This window comes from Heterocephalus glaber, unplaced genomic scaffold (genome assembly GCF_053883595.1).
Source record: "Heterocephalus glaber isolate CG9 unplaced genomic scaffold, H.glaber_assembly_v1.0 deba00001503, whole genome shotgun sequence".
In the NCBI taxonomy this organism is placed as follows: domain Eukaryota; kingdom Metazoa; phylum Chordata; class Mammalia; order Rodentia; family Bathyergidae; genus Heterocephalus; species Heterocephalus glaber.
In genome coordinates, this window is record NW_028258323.1 from 849,689 (window position 1) to 866,533 (window position 16,845).

At 36.5% G+C, this 16,845-nt stretch overlaps 1 protein-coding gene across 7 annotated transcripts in view; it reads left to right on the top strand.

Annotated features, from left to right (window-relative positions):
• Arhgap24 (Rho GTPase activating protein 24) overlaps positions 1-16,845 on the top strand; it is a 400,876-nt gene that overhangs the window by 367,286 nt on the left and 16,745 nt on the right. For all 7 annotated transcript variants that reach the window (XM_004870505.4, XM_004870510.4, XM_004870509.4 and 4 more), the window contains 3 exons: positions 7,166-7,298; positions 9,894-9,967; positions 12,510-12,631. In XM_004870505.4, coding sequence (XP_004870562.2) covers positions 7,166-7,298; positions 9,894-9,967; positions 12,510-12,631 — 329 coding nt within the window. The remainder of the gene's footprint in view (positions 1-7,165; positions 7,299-9,893; positions 9,968-12,509; positions 12,632-16,845) is intronic.

Here is a 16,845-nt window from a genome sequence, read left to right on the forward strand (position 1 = left end):
TGTTGGATACATAGTTGACAAATATTTTCTTCTATTCTGTAGGTTGTTTCTTCACTCTGTTGATTGTTTCCTTTGTTGCCCACACATTTTAGTTTGATATAATCCCATTTGTCAATTTTTGCTTGTTTCCTGTGCTTGGAGTCCTATTGAGAAAATCATCACTTATCCCAATGTCTTGAAGTGTTTCTCTAAGTCTTCTAAGAATTTTAGTGTTTCCATCTTACATTCAGAACCTATAAGGTTTTAATTAGGTTTTGTTGTTGCTGGAGTTGAATGCATATCTATGCACAAACTACACTGCTTAAAGTAGAGTTATACTGATGTAATATTGTTTTGAGGAAAGTTTTCTGAGTATTCTGTACCAATATTTTAGCTACTTCAATCTTGTTATCCTTTTCTGTCTCATGAAATTACTTTGGCACTATAAGAGAAAAAGTCAGAATTCACTTTATTCTTTAGTCTACATTTTTAATTTACTAAGACAAATTAGGACACAGCTACTTCTAGAATGAATTAATCTCATACATACCTACTCAAACTAAATGATAGCAATTCTAGTAACTAGTCTATAAAATAAGTGTGTATGTTTCTGTGTGGTATTTCATTTATATAAAGTTAAATAATTACCTTTTATATCAAATGTGATCTATAAAAGCTATACAATAGAACATTTTATTTGTCAGTACTTGTTACTAATGAGTACCATTAAAAAGCTCAGGGGTAGGAGGAGAGGCTTGTAGTAGGAACAACGTACTGTATTACTAATGGAGGTGCATGATATATACTTAAAGTTAGGCAGATCAGTGGGGCTGCTAAAGAAGATATAGAATAATAAACTATTATGCCAGAATGTATATTATTTCATCATTAGTATTTATTAAAATTTCCCAGGTGATTCTAACATATAACTTGGTTTGTGAATCACTGATAACACACTTCAAGAAAGATTCCAAGAGAATAATATTTTGGTTGAATTGTAGGTTTCTTGTTTGCTTCTGTGTAATGTCATCTATCTTGAAAAAATATTAAAGAAGGAACAATTTTATTGCAAGGGAGATTTTGTTGTTGATGGTGGCAATGGCCATACTACACTGAATATGCCTGATCTTGCCTGCTGTTGATGGTGGTCTGCTTTTTGTTTTTTTGTTTGTTTGTTTTTGGCACCAGGGATTGAACCCCGGGACCTTGCACCTGTGAGGCAGGCAGCGGAACCACTGAGCTAAATCCCCAGCCCCTGTCTGTTTTGTTTGTATGAATTTCAAAGTATGTATATCACAGCTAACAGAGCAGAGAAAAGGTCTGGTGTAGAGGGGTATAGTTTGCAATCATGGCAGAAAATGAGGGTTGAACACATGGATTTGTCCGTGGAATACCCAAGGAGTCCATGAAAACACCGCCACCTAGAGGGCAGCAGGGAAAGGCGCTTGGGAGACATCTGCAAAATGGTGGTGGGAAAAGAAGGCAGGGAGGTGGAAGGGAAAGATAAGAAAGGAATCAAGGGGGTGATGAGTAGACTTATCCATGGGAAATATCAGTCAGAAGTCATGAATGGACAGATATCTGTGATTTTACTTTCATTTTAGAGATGTGTCCACTTTCTATTTATAATGAGTTTAGAAGAATCAAACTCGGATTGCTCAAAGTCATCTCTTCAATTATACTACCAGGTTATTTTGATCATCTTGTGCACATAAAGTGAGCTCTGTGTGTGTTCACATCTACATGCTTACTTGTAGGTTGTGTTGGACCCCTGGTAATCAAAATGTCCAATACTCTTCTTGCATGACTACTGTTGTAAGAGAGAATTCAGTACACATATATCTCTATGTACAGAAGCATTTGTACAGGTAGGGACCAAGGATTCTCATTCATAAAATCTCAGTACTTAGGCTACAACTCAGAATGTATAGGACCTAGTCATCAATATTTTGAAAATCTTTCCAGAAAATGCCAGTCTATAGCCAAGTTTTAGAATCTCTTGTTCTGTATAACGTTCATCTATCTGACATTCTATATCACGTTCAGTTCAGAAACTGAAGGCATGTTTCTGTTTTTCCTCTAACATTTCATCACTCTAATAGTATTAAAAACATTTTGATATGCAAGCTTACCAAATAGAGACTTGGGAATTTTAACAGTCAGTTCAGGCTTCCATAACAAAACCATAGATTTTTTTGCTTGAATAACAAACATTTATTTTTTCACCGTTCTGGAAGTTGAAGTCCAAGATCAAGGAGCCAACATGGTTGGGGACTGGTGAGGGGTCTTTTGGCTTGAGATGGCTGCCATCTTACTGTGTTCTTGTGAGACTGTCCCTTGATGTATGACATGCAGGAGGAGCTGGAGAGAGAACAATCTCTCCAGTAGTGTTTCTTTTTGTAAGGGCACTAATCCTATCAGACCAGGGCATCACCATATGACCCCAGCTAATCCTAATTACTTTCCAAAAGCCCCACCTCAACTGCCATTGCATTCGGGGTTAGGGATTCCATGTATGTTTTTCTTTTCTTTTCTTTTCTTTTTTCTTTTTGATACCGAGTCTTGCTAAGTTGCCCAGGCTGAGCTCAAAATTGGAATCCTTCCTCTTCAGTCCCCTGAGCAGGTAGGATTACAGTCATGTGCTGCCCTGCCTGGTTTGGGCTTTCGTGTATGGATTTGGTGGAACATAGTTCAGTCTATAGCAGGGGTCATCATACAGTTCTCTGCCATCAGTACTTTTAAATCAGGAGAAAGAAATAGGAACAGGAATTCCATCCACTCTAGGCCTTTGCCTGGAGGTGAAACAGCTGTTTGATTTTGTGGATAAGCCATTGGTGACATTTATGTAACTGCACAATAATCTGAGAGTTTAACCACAGTCACATTTCACTGTCACAAAGGGCACCAGTTTTGATAGGTATATGAAAAAATAAGTTTGAACAGAAGCAGACTTTTACAACTATATGTTTGGTTTAGTTTTGAGCTGCTTATACTTTTGGATGCACTTTTCTTTGGTGAACTCATTGTCAGAGACTGGTGCTTAAGAGGACAGGGTAGGGGCAATGTTCATCATCTTGGTCATTCTGAAGAATATTTTCTCTCTCATTTATGTTCTCCCTGGAGTCTAAGGATATGACATACTTATTTTCTTAATTCAAAGGGAATTTTAGGTCCTCTTATTTGTACTTGTGGTAAATAAATTTACAATATCTTTAATAACTTCCTGTGTGGATACACTGGAAATTCATTCCATTCAGTGAAATCAAGGGATTGAGTGTATTTCTGTTCATGCATGGTATACAGAGTGAAAAATTCCCATTTCTAATTTTAAGGCTTGAACATTCCGAGTTTTTGTCTGTGTCACATTAAACTTGTAATTATTATTGCATTTGGATTTATCAGTGTGTGTAAGTATATTTATTAGGGAAGGAAGAGTGGGGTTAGAGGATGTGCAAGGTGAGGTTCTTACAGGGCCCCTGATTCCATTCATATTAGCAAGAAGGCTGGATTGTGCATGGATTATAAATACTGCAAGTAACTTCAAGAAAGTACAGAGAACTTTCTTAAGATAGCACATCTAAGAGCAACTTGGAATATAGAGATATTGTTATAAAAAAAGAAAAAGTGAGGTAAGATATGAAAGCATTGATGGTGACCAGTTAGAGATGTAGGCCCATGGAGATATGCTGTTGATTTCTGCTTCACTTAGCAAGTAGCGTAAGGCAGTGCACATCATATGTGTTCAGGAACAATGTGGTGAGTAAGTGACTGATCCCAAAATGACCAAAAAGGTGTCCCATGAGAAAGTAAAATTAGGTCAATCACAGGACTCTTCATGGACTCTTATGACACACAAGGAAGCAGAATTCAGAAGTGAAGTAAAAGTACAATATAAGGTGAAAGCAAAACCTATTTGTTGACCGATTAAGGGACATAACTCCTGGTGTGAGAGCGCTCTCATCCAGGATCTCTGACTCACTCACTCTCTCTCCCTCCATCCCTCTCTTTTCCTCCCTCCCCTCCCCCTCCCTCCTCCCTCTCTCCTCCCCTCTCCCTCCCCCTCCCCCTCCCCCTCTCCCTCCCTCTCCCTCTTCCTCTGTCTCTCTGTCTTGCCCTCTCCTTCTGTCTCTCTGTCTTCCTTTGGGGCATTCCTGGGGACAAAGTACATGATTATTTGTTAATTTGTGAACAAGTTTTACCACCAAATGAGTGAAAGAAATTTCAGTGTGTATAATAATTTTCCTTTAGCAAAAAGTTTCAAACTCCTGAAAAGAGCATGACTTTAAAGTACTGCATATCTCAATGACTATCTGTGCAGTCCTATTCAAGCACCTCAGTTGGGGTTAATAACAGAATCTATTCCTTGGACTGCAGTAGGGTATGGTGTGTGTAGAGGCACTGCTGATGTGGTTATTGGCCAAGTGAGGTATTTCTAGTCTCCACTGAACATAGACTTTTGGCACAATGTGTTGCTTCACTTCACGTTCTTGTAAACAGATTTATTTTTCTGAGGCAAAAATGGCACATTTGAGGTTCATTGAAAAATTGACACATAATGCTGTTATTAATTAATTGCACAAATTAAAGTAAATATCAGTTATGAAAATTGTGGATTTACAATAAAAGATGCCAAGCTGGAAAGTTAGATACAAAAGGCTGCTATTTTGTAGTGAAAGATTTTTGAGAGAAACATCAGACTTCCCCATTGCCATAGTAGCCTCCTGACAATTGGAGCAAATTGGCTGTGAGCCTCGTTGGGTGAATCATACAGACAATCCAGGTTAGAGTCTGTCCAGATGTGATAGTTTTCCTTCCATTCAGTGGGAAAGGACAAAGCCAAAAAATGAAAATGCATAATATATGCAGAAGTTTCTGTTTCTACAGAGATCCCTAAGTATAATAAAGTCCAAAAAGGAGTCATAAAATTTTAACTTTTAGCATTTAAGCAAAACTTTAAAAACCTTTGTTAATTGAAAAAAATATATTTGGCTCTTTTTTCTTTATCATTTCTATGTAGCATATGTGTGCATATGTACTAAAGTGCAAGAAAGCTACTGTATTGTATCAGTTCAGGAAAGGAATGTAATAGTCATCCCACTCTACCTCTCTTACCTTGATTTATAGCTCAAATATTACTATTCTTGGAACATAACTGCAGTTCTGGTGCTAAGAAAGTTGCAAGTGGGGAAAGAATGAGTCTACAGTCTTTCATCCTTTATAATGTTTGCACCCTTAGTCTGACTTTGCAACCCTGCCATCTAGTGTTCAAACATTCTCAATACTGTACTTTTGCTCAAGAAGTAATTCACAAGGAAGATAGCTTAAAAATTGCATTTGGGAAAGTACATATTTTGAATTTCTACATAGAGTTTTATGTGTACATCATTACTTTTTCATTTACTTATTGCATTTACCCATAAATATTTGATATATTCTATGTAGACATATAAAACATACTTTGTATATTGAAATATATATATATTTATTTTCTATTTTATTTTACATTCTTCTCTACACCTACCTGTAACTCTAACAAAATTCTCATTGATTTTGAAGGCAAAACAGATCCAACCAAGCAATAACAGTAGATTAGAAGAAAAATGTGGAAATAGATTATGGAGATATTTAGTGGCACTGTGTATCCAGACCTGGGCTATGGTTTTGCTGCTATTAGTGACAGCACTTCCATGGGTCACACATTCTCCTGGAGAGGAAGAGACAAACAGAGGGTTTGGATATGCATGAAATAGAGTGCATTATCAGGACACAACAGAAATACCACTGAATGCTGTGTCTTACCAGTGAGACTGTTAGGTCCATCTTGTAAAGAAAATCTGGAAATTATTTTTAGGAATTAATGAGGTTGGTTGCAGTCCACAAAAATGTTCTTTAGGTATGCTCTGTATCTTCTTTATATCTTTAAGATCATCTCTTCTACATTGCATTATAGCACATGCGGAACCTGTTGTGATAACAGATTCCAAGGTAGCACAGAAACCTCATCCTAACCACTATATTTTCCATAATACCCAGTATAAAGTGTTTACAACACAGTAGATTCCTGATACAATTCACCCATGAGTTCAAAATTGAGAACTGAGAGATACATTGTCCTGGCTCATAGAGTTTCACAGAGACTTGCCATCTGTGTCACAGTTTGGAATAAGAGAATATTCATCAGGCAGGAAATCCCAGGGCCTACACCCCGACTTCTTAAGGTGTAGCCCTCTGGCAGCTTAGCCCTCCTACAGATCAGCCTAAGAGTGCAGGGGAGCCCTCACTTCTCCCAGCACCCTCTGCTGCTCATCAACACCCTGCCAGCCCACAGGAATCAGTCAGCCTTTCACACTTCTGCTGCTTCTCCCTAGAAATGCATAAGCACCCCCCACCAAAGAATTGCTGCTCCTATCTTTACTGTCATTCATCTTCGTGGATTAATAGAAAATGAAGGCTACAAAAAACAAAGTATAAATTAATGTTTCAGTAAATTATCCTGCCACTCTGGTATTCAGCAGAGGATAAAAATAAATTATGTAAATTATACAAAGAACATGTTAAATTTTCATTGTTTATTTTCACAGCATTTCCCTTCTCTTTATAGAGGACTCTAAAATTCCCAACCATTTCAGGATATTAGACAAGCAATTAATTACGCTGAGAGTCAATCATCTTCAAAATGAGTTACGCTTAAAAAGTAATAGCATGTCAGGCTGGAGCTTCAGGTATTGCTAACCAATTAGCAATATCTTCTGAAAAGGAGTTCTATACTTTGAGAGATGGAGTGAAGATTTGGAAGTCATTAATTTTAACATATGAATACATACATGTATATTTGTAAACTGTATTATATTTTATTTAAGATGTGATGTATTCTCCTTGTTTTCCATAGCTAATACTTGCTTACCTCACCTATACACATTAGAAAAATGCTTGAACTTTTAAATATTTTCAGACTGCATGGAGGATTTGAAGTGTCCTTGAACACCCTTCTCCTCTCACTACGGTGGAATATACTAGCTGTTTCAGAATTGCAGAACATGTGCTTTTTTTCCCTGAAAATGGGATTGGCAGACTAAACTGCAGATGTGGATAGAATTTTGACACTCAGATATGTATTTGTTGAAAAACAAAGCAATGTGGTATAAAGTTCACTCCAAAGAATTCCTCCCAACTTCTCTTTCCCCAGCAACACAGACGTGCACACAGTGGCATCCCTTCTTAAGCTGTACCTCCGAGAACTTCCAGAGCCAGTGATTCCTTACGCAAAGTATGAAGACTTTTTGTCCTGTGCCAAACTGCTCAGCAAGGAAGAAGAAGCAGTAAGTTGATGTATTTATTTTCAAATAAGCCTTTCCTTGGGGGTTTTCTCAGTGTTTTAGTTTGTGATTCTCAAATTTCCTCTTGTGCTGTCCTTGGACTGTTTTCCACTTTGCTGTGTGTTGACATTACACACATCTAGACCTTCCACATACAATTTGAGTCCCAGTTTTGATCTACAGTTTGACCAAAAAGAAGAATTCTGCTGAATAAATGAAATCAGTATCCCTTGATCCTCTGCTCCCCTAAATGGTTGATTATGCTACTCTGTCAGGCTACGTGTTCTTTGAAAAATGCAAGTGCCTGGTTTCATAGCCCCCTTTGCATTGTGTGACCCCCAAATCACTTCAAACAATGACTTCCAGATAAATTCCTGCTTGTCTGTTTGATTAAATACAGCTTTATTGAGATGTAATTTATATAATCACACATTTAAAATGTCCAATTCGGTACTTTTAAAAATATTCTCAGAGTTGTAGAGCCATCACCAAAATCTAACTGTAGAACATATGAAACATTTTTATTACCCTAAAATAAACCCCAGGCCCTCTCTGGATGCTCTTCTTTCTCCAGCTCTTAGCAACTACAAATCTATTTTCTTTTCCTACAGATTGCCTATTCTGAATATTTCATATAAACAAAATCATTCAATATGTTTTTTTCTTGTGACTAGCCTTTTTCAGTTTTTTCAAGGTTTGTTGATGTTGAACCACATATGAGTATTTTGTTCTTTTTATTTCTAAATAATAACCATTTCTCATCCATTTATTAATTAAAACATATTTTTTGTCTTTCCATTATTTGGCTATTAGGAATAATGCTACTAAGAGTGCTCTTGTACCAAGTTTTGCATAAACATAGATTTTCATTTCCTGTGGGTATGCACCTAGAAGGTAGAATTTCTGGGCCATATGTAACTATGTTTTCCAGTGAGCCTTCACCATTTTAAATTCCTACCAGGAAAGTGTTCGTATGCCAATTCCTCTATCTATCTGCTGTCACTGTTTTCATCTGTCTTATTCATCATATATATCCTAGTGTGTGTGAAGTGGTATAACACTGAGATTTGAATGTCATCTTCTGTATAACTAATGATGTTGAATATCTTTTCATGTGCATATTGGCAATTCATGTATTTGCTTTGGAGTAATATCTTTTCTAATTATTTCCCTATTTCTAATTGAGTTACAGTCATCCAAGTTCCTTGGGAGATAGCTTTCAGGACACCCTGCAGATACCCACATCCATGAATGCTCAAGCCCCGCATATAAAATAGTGTAATATTTGCACATAACCAATGCACATCTTCTGGTATTCTTCAAATCATCTCTAGCTTGTGTGTAATGCCTAATATAAAGTAAATGCTATGTAAATAGTTGCTGTTCTATATTATTTAGGGAGTAAGACTGGAAAGAGAATGTATATGTATTCAGTACAGATGTAACTTTTTTTCTAATATTTTTAATCTGTAGTTGGTTGAATCCATCAGATATGGAGAGCCAACTGTATTTGCCTCACTAAATTGGAAGGCATTTATCAGACACATGATTCACAAATATTTTACCCATTCTATGGGTTGTTTCTTCATGTTTTTGATGCTGTCTTTTAAGACCCAAGAGTTTTTTCATTTTGATGAAGTCTAATTTCTCTATTTTTATTTTGTCACTGTGCTTTTTGTAGCATAGCTAAGAAGCCTCTATTTACTATAAGTTCAAAGAGATTTATTTGTATATGTTCTTCAGTGACTTTTATAGCTTCAGCTCTCACATGGATGTCACACAATTGATTTCCAGTTCTTTCTTGTTTGTAGTGTGACCAAAGGAGCCAAAGTCATCTTTTTGTGTGTGGATATCTGGGGTATCTCAGCACCTGTTGTTGAAAAGGCTATTCTTTCCCCTATTAGATTTTCTTGGCATACTTGTCAAAAATTGCTTCATAACTTTACAGATGCAATTTTATTCTACGTGTTACACAATATTGTCTGTGGCTGCTTTTGTGCTATAACAAAATAGTCTAGTAGTTGTGACAGAGACCATATGCAAAGTATTTACTATTTGGCCCTTTACACTAAGAAGAAACCTAATTACATTATCAATTGACTTTTCTGGAACCAGTTCCATGTTAGAGGAAGTTCTGCAATGGGAATAACCAAAACCATTAACTCCTGTGTAATTTGTGAGAAGATCAAGCCTTCCAGCCCACTTTCTACCTCAAATGATGTATCCTAGTCCAGAGACACTTATTTTTCACAAAGCTGTGTTTGTCTAAATTTCAAGCTTGCTAAAAAGGGGGAAAAGCCTCACCGCATCAAGACTAATTTTTTTGCCAAATAAACTTATTATAAATACTCAATTGAATAGCACTTACCATACAAAAAAGTAATATCTGTACTCAATGGTACATACACACTCAATTATTTATTTTGTTTTTGTTTTTTGGTACCGGGGATTGAACTTGGGTCCTTGCGCTTGCGCAGCAGGCGGTGAAACCACTGAGCTAAATCCCCGGCCCTACACACTCAATTATATGGCACTTGCCACTTGCTTTAATCCTCGGGCAAGTACAGAGAAAGATGACATTTATTCTATTCTTTGCAGGGTGTTAAGGAATTAGCAAAGCAGGTGAAGAGTTTGCCAGTGGTTAATTACAACCTCCTCAAGTACATTTGCAGGTAAGAACTTTTCTAAAGAAGCTAAACAAAACAATCTATAGTCAGCCTGACAATAATTTACACTTGACTATGAGTAAAATCACAAATTCCTCTGAACTGCTGTCAGTCTCTAGAAAACTAAGAGGTTTCACAAGGTGATTTCAAAAGTTTTCTGAGCACTAAGATTGCTTGGTTTTGTGATTTGAATGTGTTGCAATCTCTTGCCTCCACATACTAAAGACATGTTGCTTTGAACGAGCACCTGAGTTGTTTGTATCCTGTTCAGGAAGCAGTGCTGCTAGCAAAAGGAGCCTGTCCCTTATCTGTGAGGAAAGGGAGGTGCCGACCTGGACTATCTGCTGTCTGTGCACAGTTGTCTTATGATTCTACACTTCAGGGTCCTCACTGATACAATGGTAGCCAAAACCTGTATTTCCTACAGCATCTAGGAGCTGTAGAGTTGAACTCTATAGCCCAACACTGTGGAGTTCATGGTGAAGAGAATGGAGTAGGGAATCCAAAACCCCCCACCAGAACTTTCATTGATGATTGTTATGTTCAGGAAAAACTAAGACCTTAGGTTTCAGAATCTAAAAACCAAGAAATAGTTTCCTTGACAACATATACTTATTAACACATAAGGTTTTCATCCCAAGATTTCAAACTAATTCAAGTTCCTGGAGTAGGTTTAAAAAAAAGGTTACATCTTTAAATAGAGGTTATATCTTCTTTAAATAGAAGAGGGGAAAATACTTGTTAGAGAACAGTATGGCAAGTCTCTGTATCCAGAATATAAATATTTCATATCTCTTTGGAAACATTTAGGCAGTCTTCTAATTTAGTTTAATTTTGACTTTTTGCCTTCAGTCTTCTGTAGATCAGACCACACATATTACAGTACTGAAAATGTGAACATAGGGGCCTCAGCACCTCATAATGGAGACACACTACCTGGGTTCAAAGCTCAGCTCTGCCATGCATTGACCCTAGGTCCTCAATGTAGCTTCTTAACCTCTCTGGCATCTCTTCCCTTTCATCTATAAAATGGAGAGGGTAATAGTGCCTACCTCAGGGAAATGACTTCAGACTTCAGTCAGCATGACTGACACATATATAGCACTAGCTATATAAACATGTTATTTTTATTTTTCATCATTTCCTTTTAGTCTTTTGAGTACAATTAGCAATCCGTGAAGTAACAGAAGCTCTTGTAGAAATGAAGAGGAGGTGAGGAATGAAAAAAGATGACAGATTACAAAACCAATCTCTCCTGTTAGAATCATCCTGGGAAAGGATTGTTTGATGCCTTTTATTCTGTAGCACCTGATAAGTTGAAACAATTTGTGCTTGCAATTTTTCATGTCAGTAGAATTAATGCTTTTATTTCCACAATGTTTGATCTTATTTTTAATAGACTATAAATTTGAAGCTCTTATTCCTCTATGAAGAGAGTTTATTATTCCTCTATAAAAGAAAGAATGAAACAGATGATTTTAGAGACCATTCTTCAGTTGAACATGTGTATAAAATATTTTTGGGGGAGGCAAGGATTTAGCCCAGTGGTTCTGCCACCTGCCTTGCAAGCGCAAGATCCTGAGTTTGATTCCCAGTACCAAAACAAACAAACAAACAAACAATATTTGTTGGGCATCACTGGGAACGGAACCAAAGGCCTTGACACTGAACTGCCTCTCCAGCCTCTTTCCTTAAATTGTTTTATTTTGAGACAAGGTCTCAACTAAGTTGCTAAGTTTCCCAGGCTGAGCTAAAACTTGTGATCCTGCTGCCTTAGTCTCCCAAGTGCTGAAATTACAGGCACACACCATCACTAGCTAAACTCCATACTTTATTGAAGGATTAGGTCTGTTAGTCAACTTGCTGTTACTGTAACTAAGGTAATTGATTACCTGAGGTAATCAATTTTTTAAAAGGGAAGATTTATTTTGGCTTTCAGATTCAAAGGAATCAACCTATAATGGATTGGCCCTGTCACTTTTAGCCTGTGGCAATGCAACGTATCAGGGCAGGAGTTCATGGCAAAACCATTTACTTCATGGTTTTGAAAGAGAGAAAGAGGAAGTGAGTGGGGCCTCATCGTCTCCTCCAAGGGCAAACCTCAACCTCAATGACCAGAAAACCTCCCACCAGGCTCCACTTCTTAAAGTACCACCACTGCTCAATAGCACCATGGGCTGGGAACCAAGTCTTTAACACCTCAGCCTTTGGAAAGGATTTGTGCAAACCTCAGCAAGGGAAAACATGTCATTGACTCTTTATTCCATATCAACATTGCCCAGACACACTGGCTCCTTTAATTGACAAGGAAACCATGACAGGCAAATCGAGAACAGGTACCTGATATGATCCCTAAAGTTTCTTTCTTCGTAATTTGCAGTACTTTCTCTAAGTATAAATAAGAGATGTTTGAATTTCCAAATAATTTTGTCTGCTTAATCATCTTCAAACATAATGTACTTCAGTTCATAAATATCCCAACTACCCATTTTCATCCACTGATGAATTTAATCCCATTGTGTTTCAATCCTATCCTTGCAACCAATAGGTTCTTGGATGAAGTTCAGTCCTATTCGGGAGTTAACAAAATGAGCGTGCAGAACTTGGCGACTGTGTTTGGTCCGAATATCCTGCGTCCCAAAGTGGAAGATCCTTTAACCATCATGGAGGGTGAGTGAATGATTATCTCATGGCCTCATCAAAAGGAAAATCAACTAACTCTCTTAGTTGACTAGAATCCATTCTTGTCTAAACAAATTTTAAAAAGTAGTCAAGTTCATGAGAACTCCGTGTATTGATGCTCATTTATTCATTAAATGCAAACTTTTCTTTTGACTCTTAGCCATTTTGTTTGTTACTAACCATAAAATCATTCCCCAGTAGCCTTATGAGAACAAATAAAACTTTTCTAAAGAAATAAGTCAGCACTAAAATATTAGATGAAAGAAGTGAAAAAAAAGGTCTCTTTATAAGTCCTGAGCAATTTTCAGAAATTTCAATATTATTTTCAGTTAATATGTATTTATTAATCTGGTTTTCTTGTGACTGATTCCAGGAAGTAAAGAAATTGGATTCTTTTTAAGACAACACTGGCTATTTACTTGGGGGCTAAAACAAGAAGGAATTCTTGTAAGCAAAAGAGAAATGACTCAAATTGTTTTGGGTTTTTTTGGTACCAGGGATTGAATTTGGGACCTGGTGCTTGTGCAGCAGGCAGTGAACCACTGAGCTAAATCCCCAACCTCAAATTCTTCTCCACACTGAACTGCTCCTTCTGTTTAATTCCACTAGACTTAGTGCTTTTGTGATGTGGCCAGTGGGGCCATCAATGTTTTCTGCAAACTGGCCTAATTGACTTTAAAAACTTCATAAAGGAAAGAATAATTATTTTTCTTTCCTCTCTCTGTTTACTTAGAATAAAATATCATTCTCAGTTATATGCATTTTACTCCCTGACATTTTTCCTTTCCCGATAATTCCAAGATTTTCATTCCTCTAGATCGTGTGTGTGTGTGTGTGTGTGTGTGTGAGAGAGAGAGAGAGAGAGAAACGTTTAGGGTATATACCCATAACACTTCAGCCTGATTTCCTTTGTCTATTACTGAGAAACCTATAAATTGAGTATCAGATTTTTGGCAATACAATAGCTCAGAAAAATTAATTTCCATATGAATAGTTTAGCAGGCATTAGAAAATGTTAAAATTGGACCAGGGATTTAGCTCAGCAGCATAGCACCTGCGAGGTCCTGAGTTCAATCCCCAATACCAAAAAAAAAAGAAAGAAAGAAAATGTTAAAATTTAAGCTATAAAAATCTTAGAGATACTTTAGTTCATTGCTTTTAAAACCTTCATTATGAATTAAAATTTACAGGATAAAGAATATCCACACACACAATGCACACACATACACACAAACCTTAACATGTCCTATAAGACAAGAACTCTAGAAATCACCACCTACATGAAGGCAGACTATTTCCCTGAAGGCTTTCCTATAAACAGACCCAGTCACAATGCTTCTGTCTTTATGCTCAGACATTTTGCCACTCACTTCCTGTGTGTCTTTGCCTCAAAGACTTTGCCAGCCATTGCATTGTGTTTCTTCTTCCTTTACTTGATATCTTTTAAGAATCTTTTAGCTTATAGGATCTCCTTATCATTTGGAAATTTTGGTTATTTAACCTGTGGTTTCCCATAGTCTGAATTTTGTTGGTTGTATTTCATGGTGAAGTTTAATATATCCTTGTAACTTCAATGTTCTACAAGTTAGAATCGGGACCAAATTCATCTTTGATCTCCTTGGCATGAGTATAAATTGTAATGTGTTGTTAAATTGGCACTATAATGTTTATCTCTCTTTTTGTGAATTTAACACAATCCCTAACATTAATTCACTGGTAATTAAAATGACTATATTCTAATTCTATTTTTTCTATTTTTATTAGCTGTTGTAAAAAATACATAACAAAATCTATTATTGTGTTATCTTTAAGTATACAGTTTAGTAGTATTAAGTACAGTCTCATTGTTACATAACTATCACCACCATGTATTTAGGGTTCCTCTTCATTTTGTAAAACTCAAACTCTGTACCTATTCAGCACTAACTCCTCATCCCCATTGTCACCAAGCTCTCAGCAATCACCATTTACCTTCTGTCACTATGAATTTCCCTACAATAGGTAACTCAGATAAGTAAGATCATACTGCTAAATACTGCTGGAATGCTCTCCTTTACCAGTTTTTGAAATAACTAAATCAACTGGCAATATTCTAAAAGAGTGAATTCTACTTTTCCAATTATACATAGCATAATGAACTCAGGTAGTAAAATCTGTTTGCTGAACCAGGGCATTGTAATTATTACCCTATATTGAAGTTCACCCATATTTTCCCTTTTTTGGCCAGTGGAAACCTCTTCAGGTTGCCTTCTTAGTCCATTTGACATAACCTTAGTATTTTTAGATGGCATCATTTCTTTTCAGTATGACATTTCCCAGACTCATAATGAATTTCCTGTAGCAATTTGGAATTGGCCACTTTTCAAGGCATCCTAATTTCTCTTAGTGGAGAAATGATATTTCAAAGCCAAAATCTAAGTACCAGTGATACTCCTTGCTACTGGCTTGGTCATTGTTTCTAGATGTTTCAGTGGATAGTAGATTTAAATTCATATGCCCAAATACAATATGCTTTTTACATATAGATGTATATACACACATGCACACACATTAGGGAAAAAGTGCCTCAAAAGTTCATATCATGCTCCCAGTTCATAATCATGACTATATGCTTTTTATTTATTCTTTCTCTGTTACAATTTTATCATCTTCCTTTAAAATATTTCTAGTTCTCAAAGACATTAAAGATGACAGAATTAGAATTAATATATCTCATAATAATTTGCTCTACAGTATCATCACACACAATACTTTCAGAATAACAATATTAGTACTATAACACCAGTATGATTACTAAAATGTTTAAAAATTTTTAAATATGCTCTTCTAATACTCTTTTCATTATTTTAATATTTGTACCATATATACCCTGTAGAGTATATACATATATGCTATACTTTTTTTCCCTTTTAGTCCTCATTTAGCCACATATATACATTTTAATCATATTTTATATTATTATAATCCCCACCCCCATGTTACCATATTGCTATTTCTTTACCCCAGTGATTCTCAGCCCATGGTCCCCAGCACCCTGGAGGCCTCTGAGTTACATTCAGAAGGTCCACAGGTCCAAGTAAAATAGTATAAACTGTTTTCTGTCCTTTCACTGCACTAAGGTTTGGATTAATGATGCAGAAGCGATGAGAGGCAAGACAACTAACACCTTGACATGAATCAAGGCTATGGTGCCACATGGGGCCAGCATCATATCCTTCACTACCACCCAGTTGCAACAGAGAAGAAAATGCGAGTGTTACTTAGGAAGGTTCTTATAGACATTCAGTAAAAAATATTAATTGTATCAAATTGTATTAAATTTCCAATCTGAACATGTTTTTAATATTATTGGGGAAGTAACCAGCTCAATGTATAAAGCATTTTTCTGCATATTTTTTAAAAAGTAATATAGTGATTGATGCAGGAAAAAAATATTCGTGTGATTATTGGAGTACTAACTACTTAACTGCCTTTTCATTTTTCTTTTTTTTTTTTTTTTTTTTTTTTTGGTGGTACTAGGGACTGAGCCCAGGGCCTTCTCACTGAGCTACATCTTTGGTCCTTTTGATTTTTTATTGTGAGACAGGATCTTTCATGATCTCAAACTTGTGATCCTCTTGCCTCAGCCTCCTTCAAGGCTGGATTTACAGGCATGTGCCACCATGTCTGGCCCAGAAAACTCCATTTGCATATGAAAAGTGACTGCCAAACTATGGTTATTCAGACTTGACCATTAGGCAGATATATTGTCAAAAATGTATGATGTTAACTTTTCATTTCAAGAAGTACAACTACACCATGAACACCATAGTGAAGGGCCAAGCTGCTCACATCCTGGCAGCCAGAAAGCAGAGCAGTTTAGAAGGCGTGCAGGAGAAGAAGGGGCCAGGAACCAGATATAGCTGTAGTCACAGAAAACACATCGGTGGTTGCCACTGGCAGCAGGTCAGAACACATGATAATTTTTTTTATCCTAATTAGGTGTTTTCCCCAGGACTGTATACATTTGTCAAAGCTCATCAGATATCTCACAGATACCTGCAGACATGCAAAGCGACAAATGTATAAATTACCTCTTGCAAAAGAACAAATTGAAATTATATTGCATAGAATGCTGCCCATTTATGAATAATATATATATATTGCATTTTTTATAGTGCCTGGGTATCAAAATTGAATTCCTAGTCAATGCCTATGAAAAA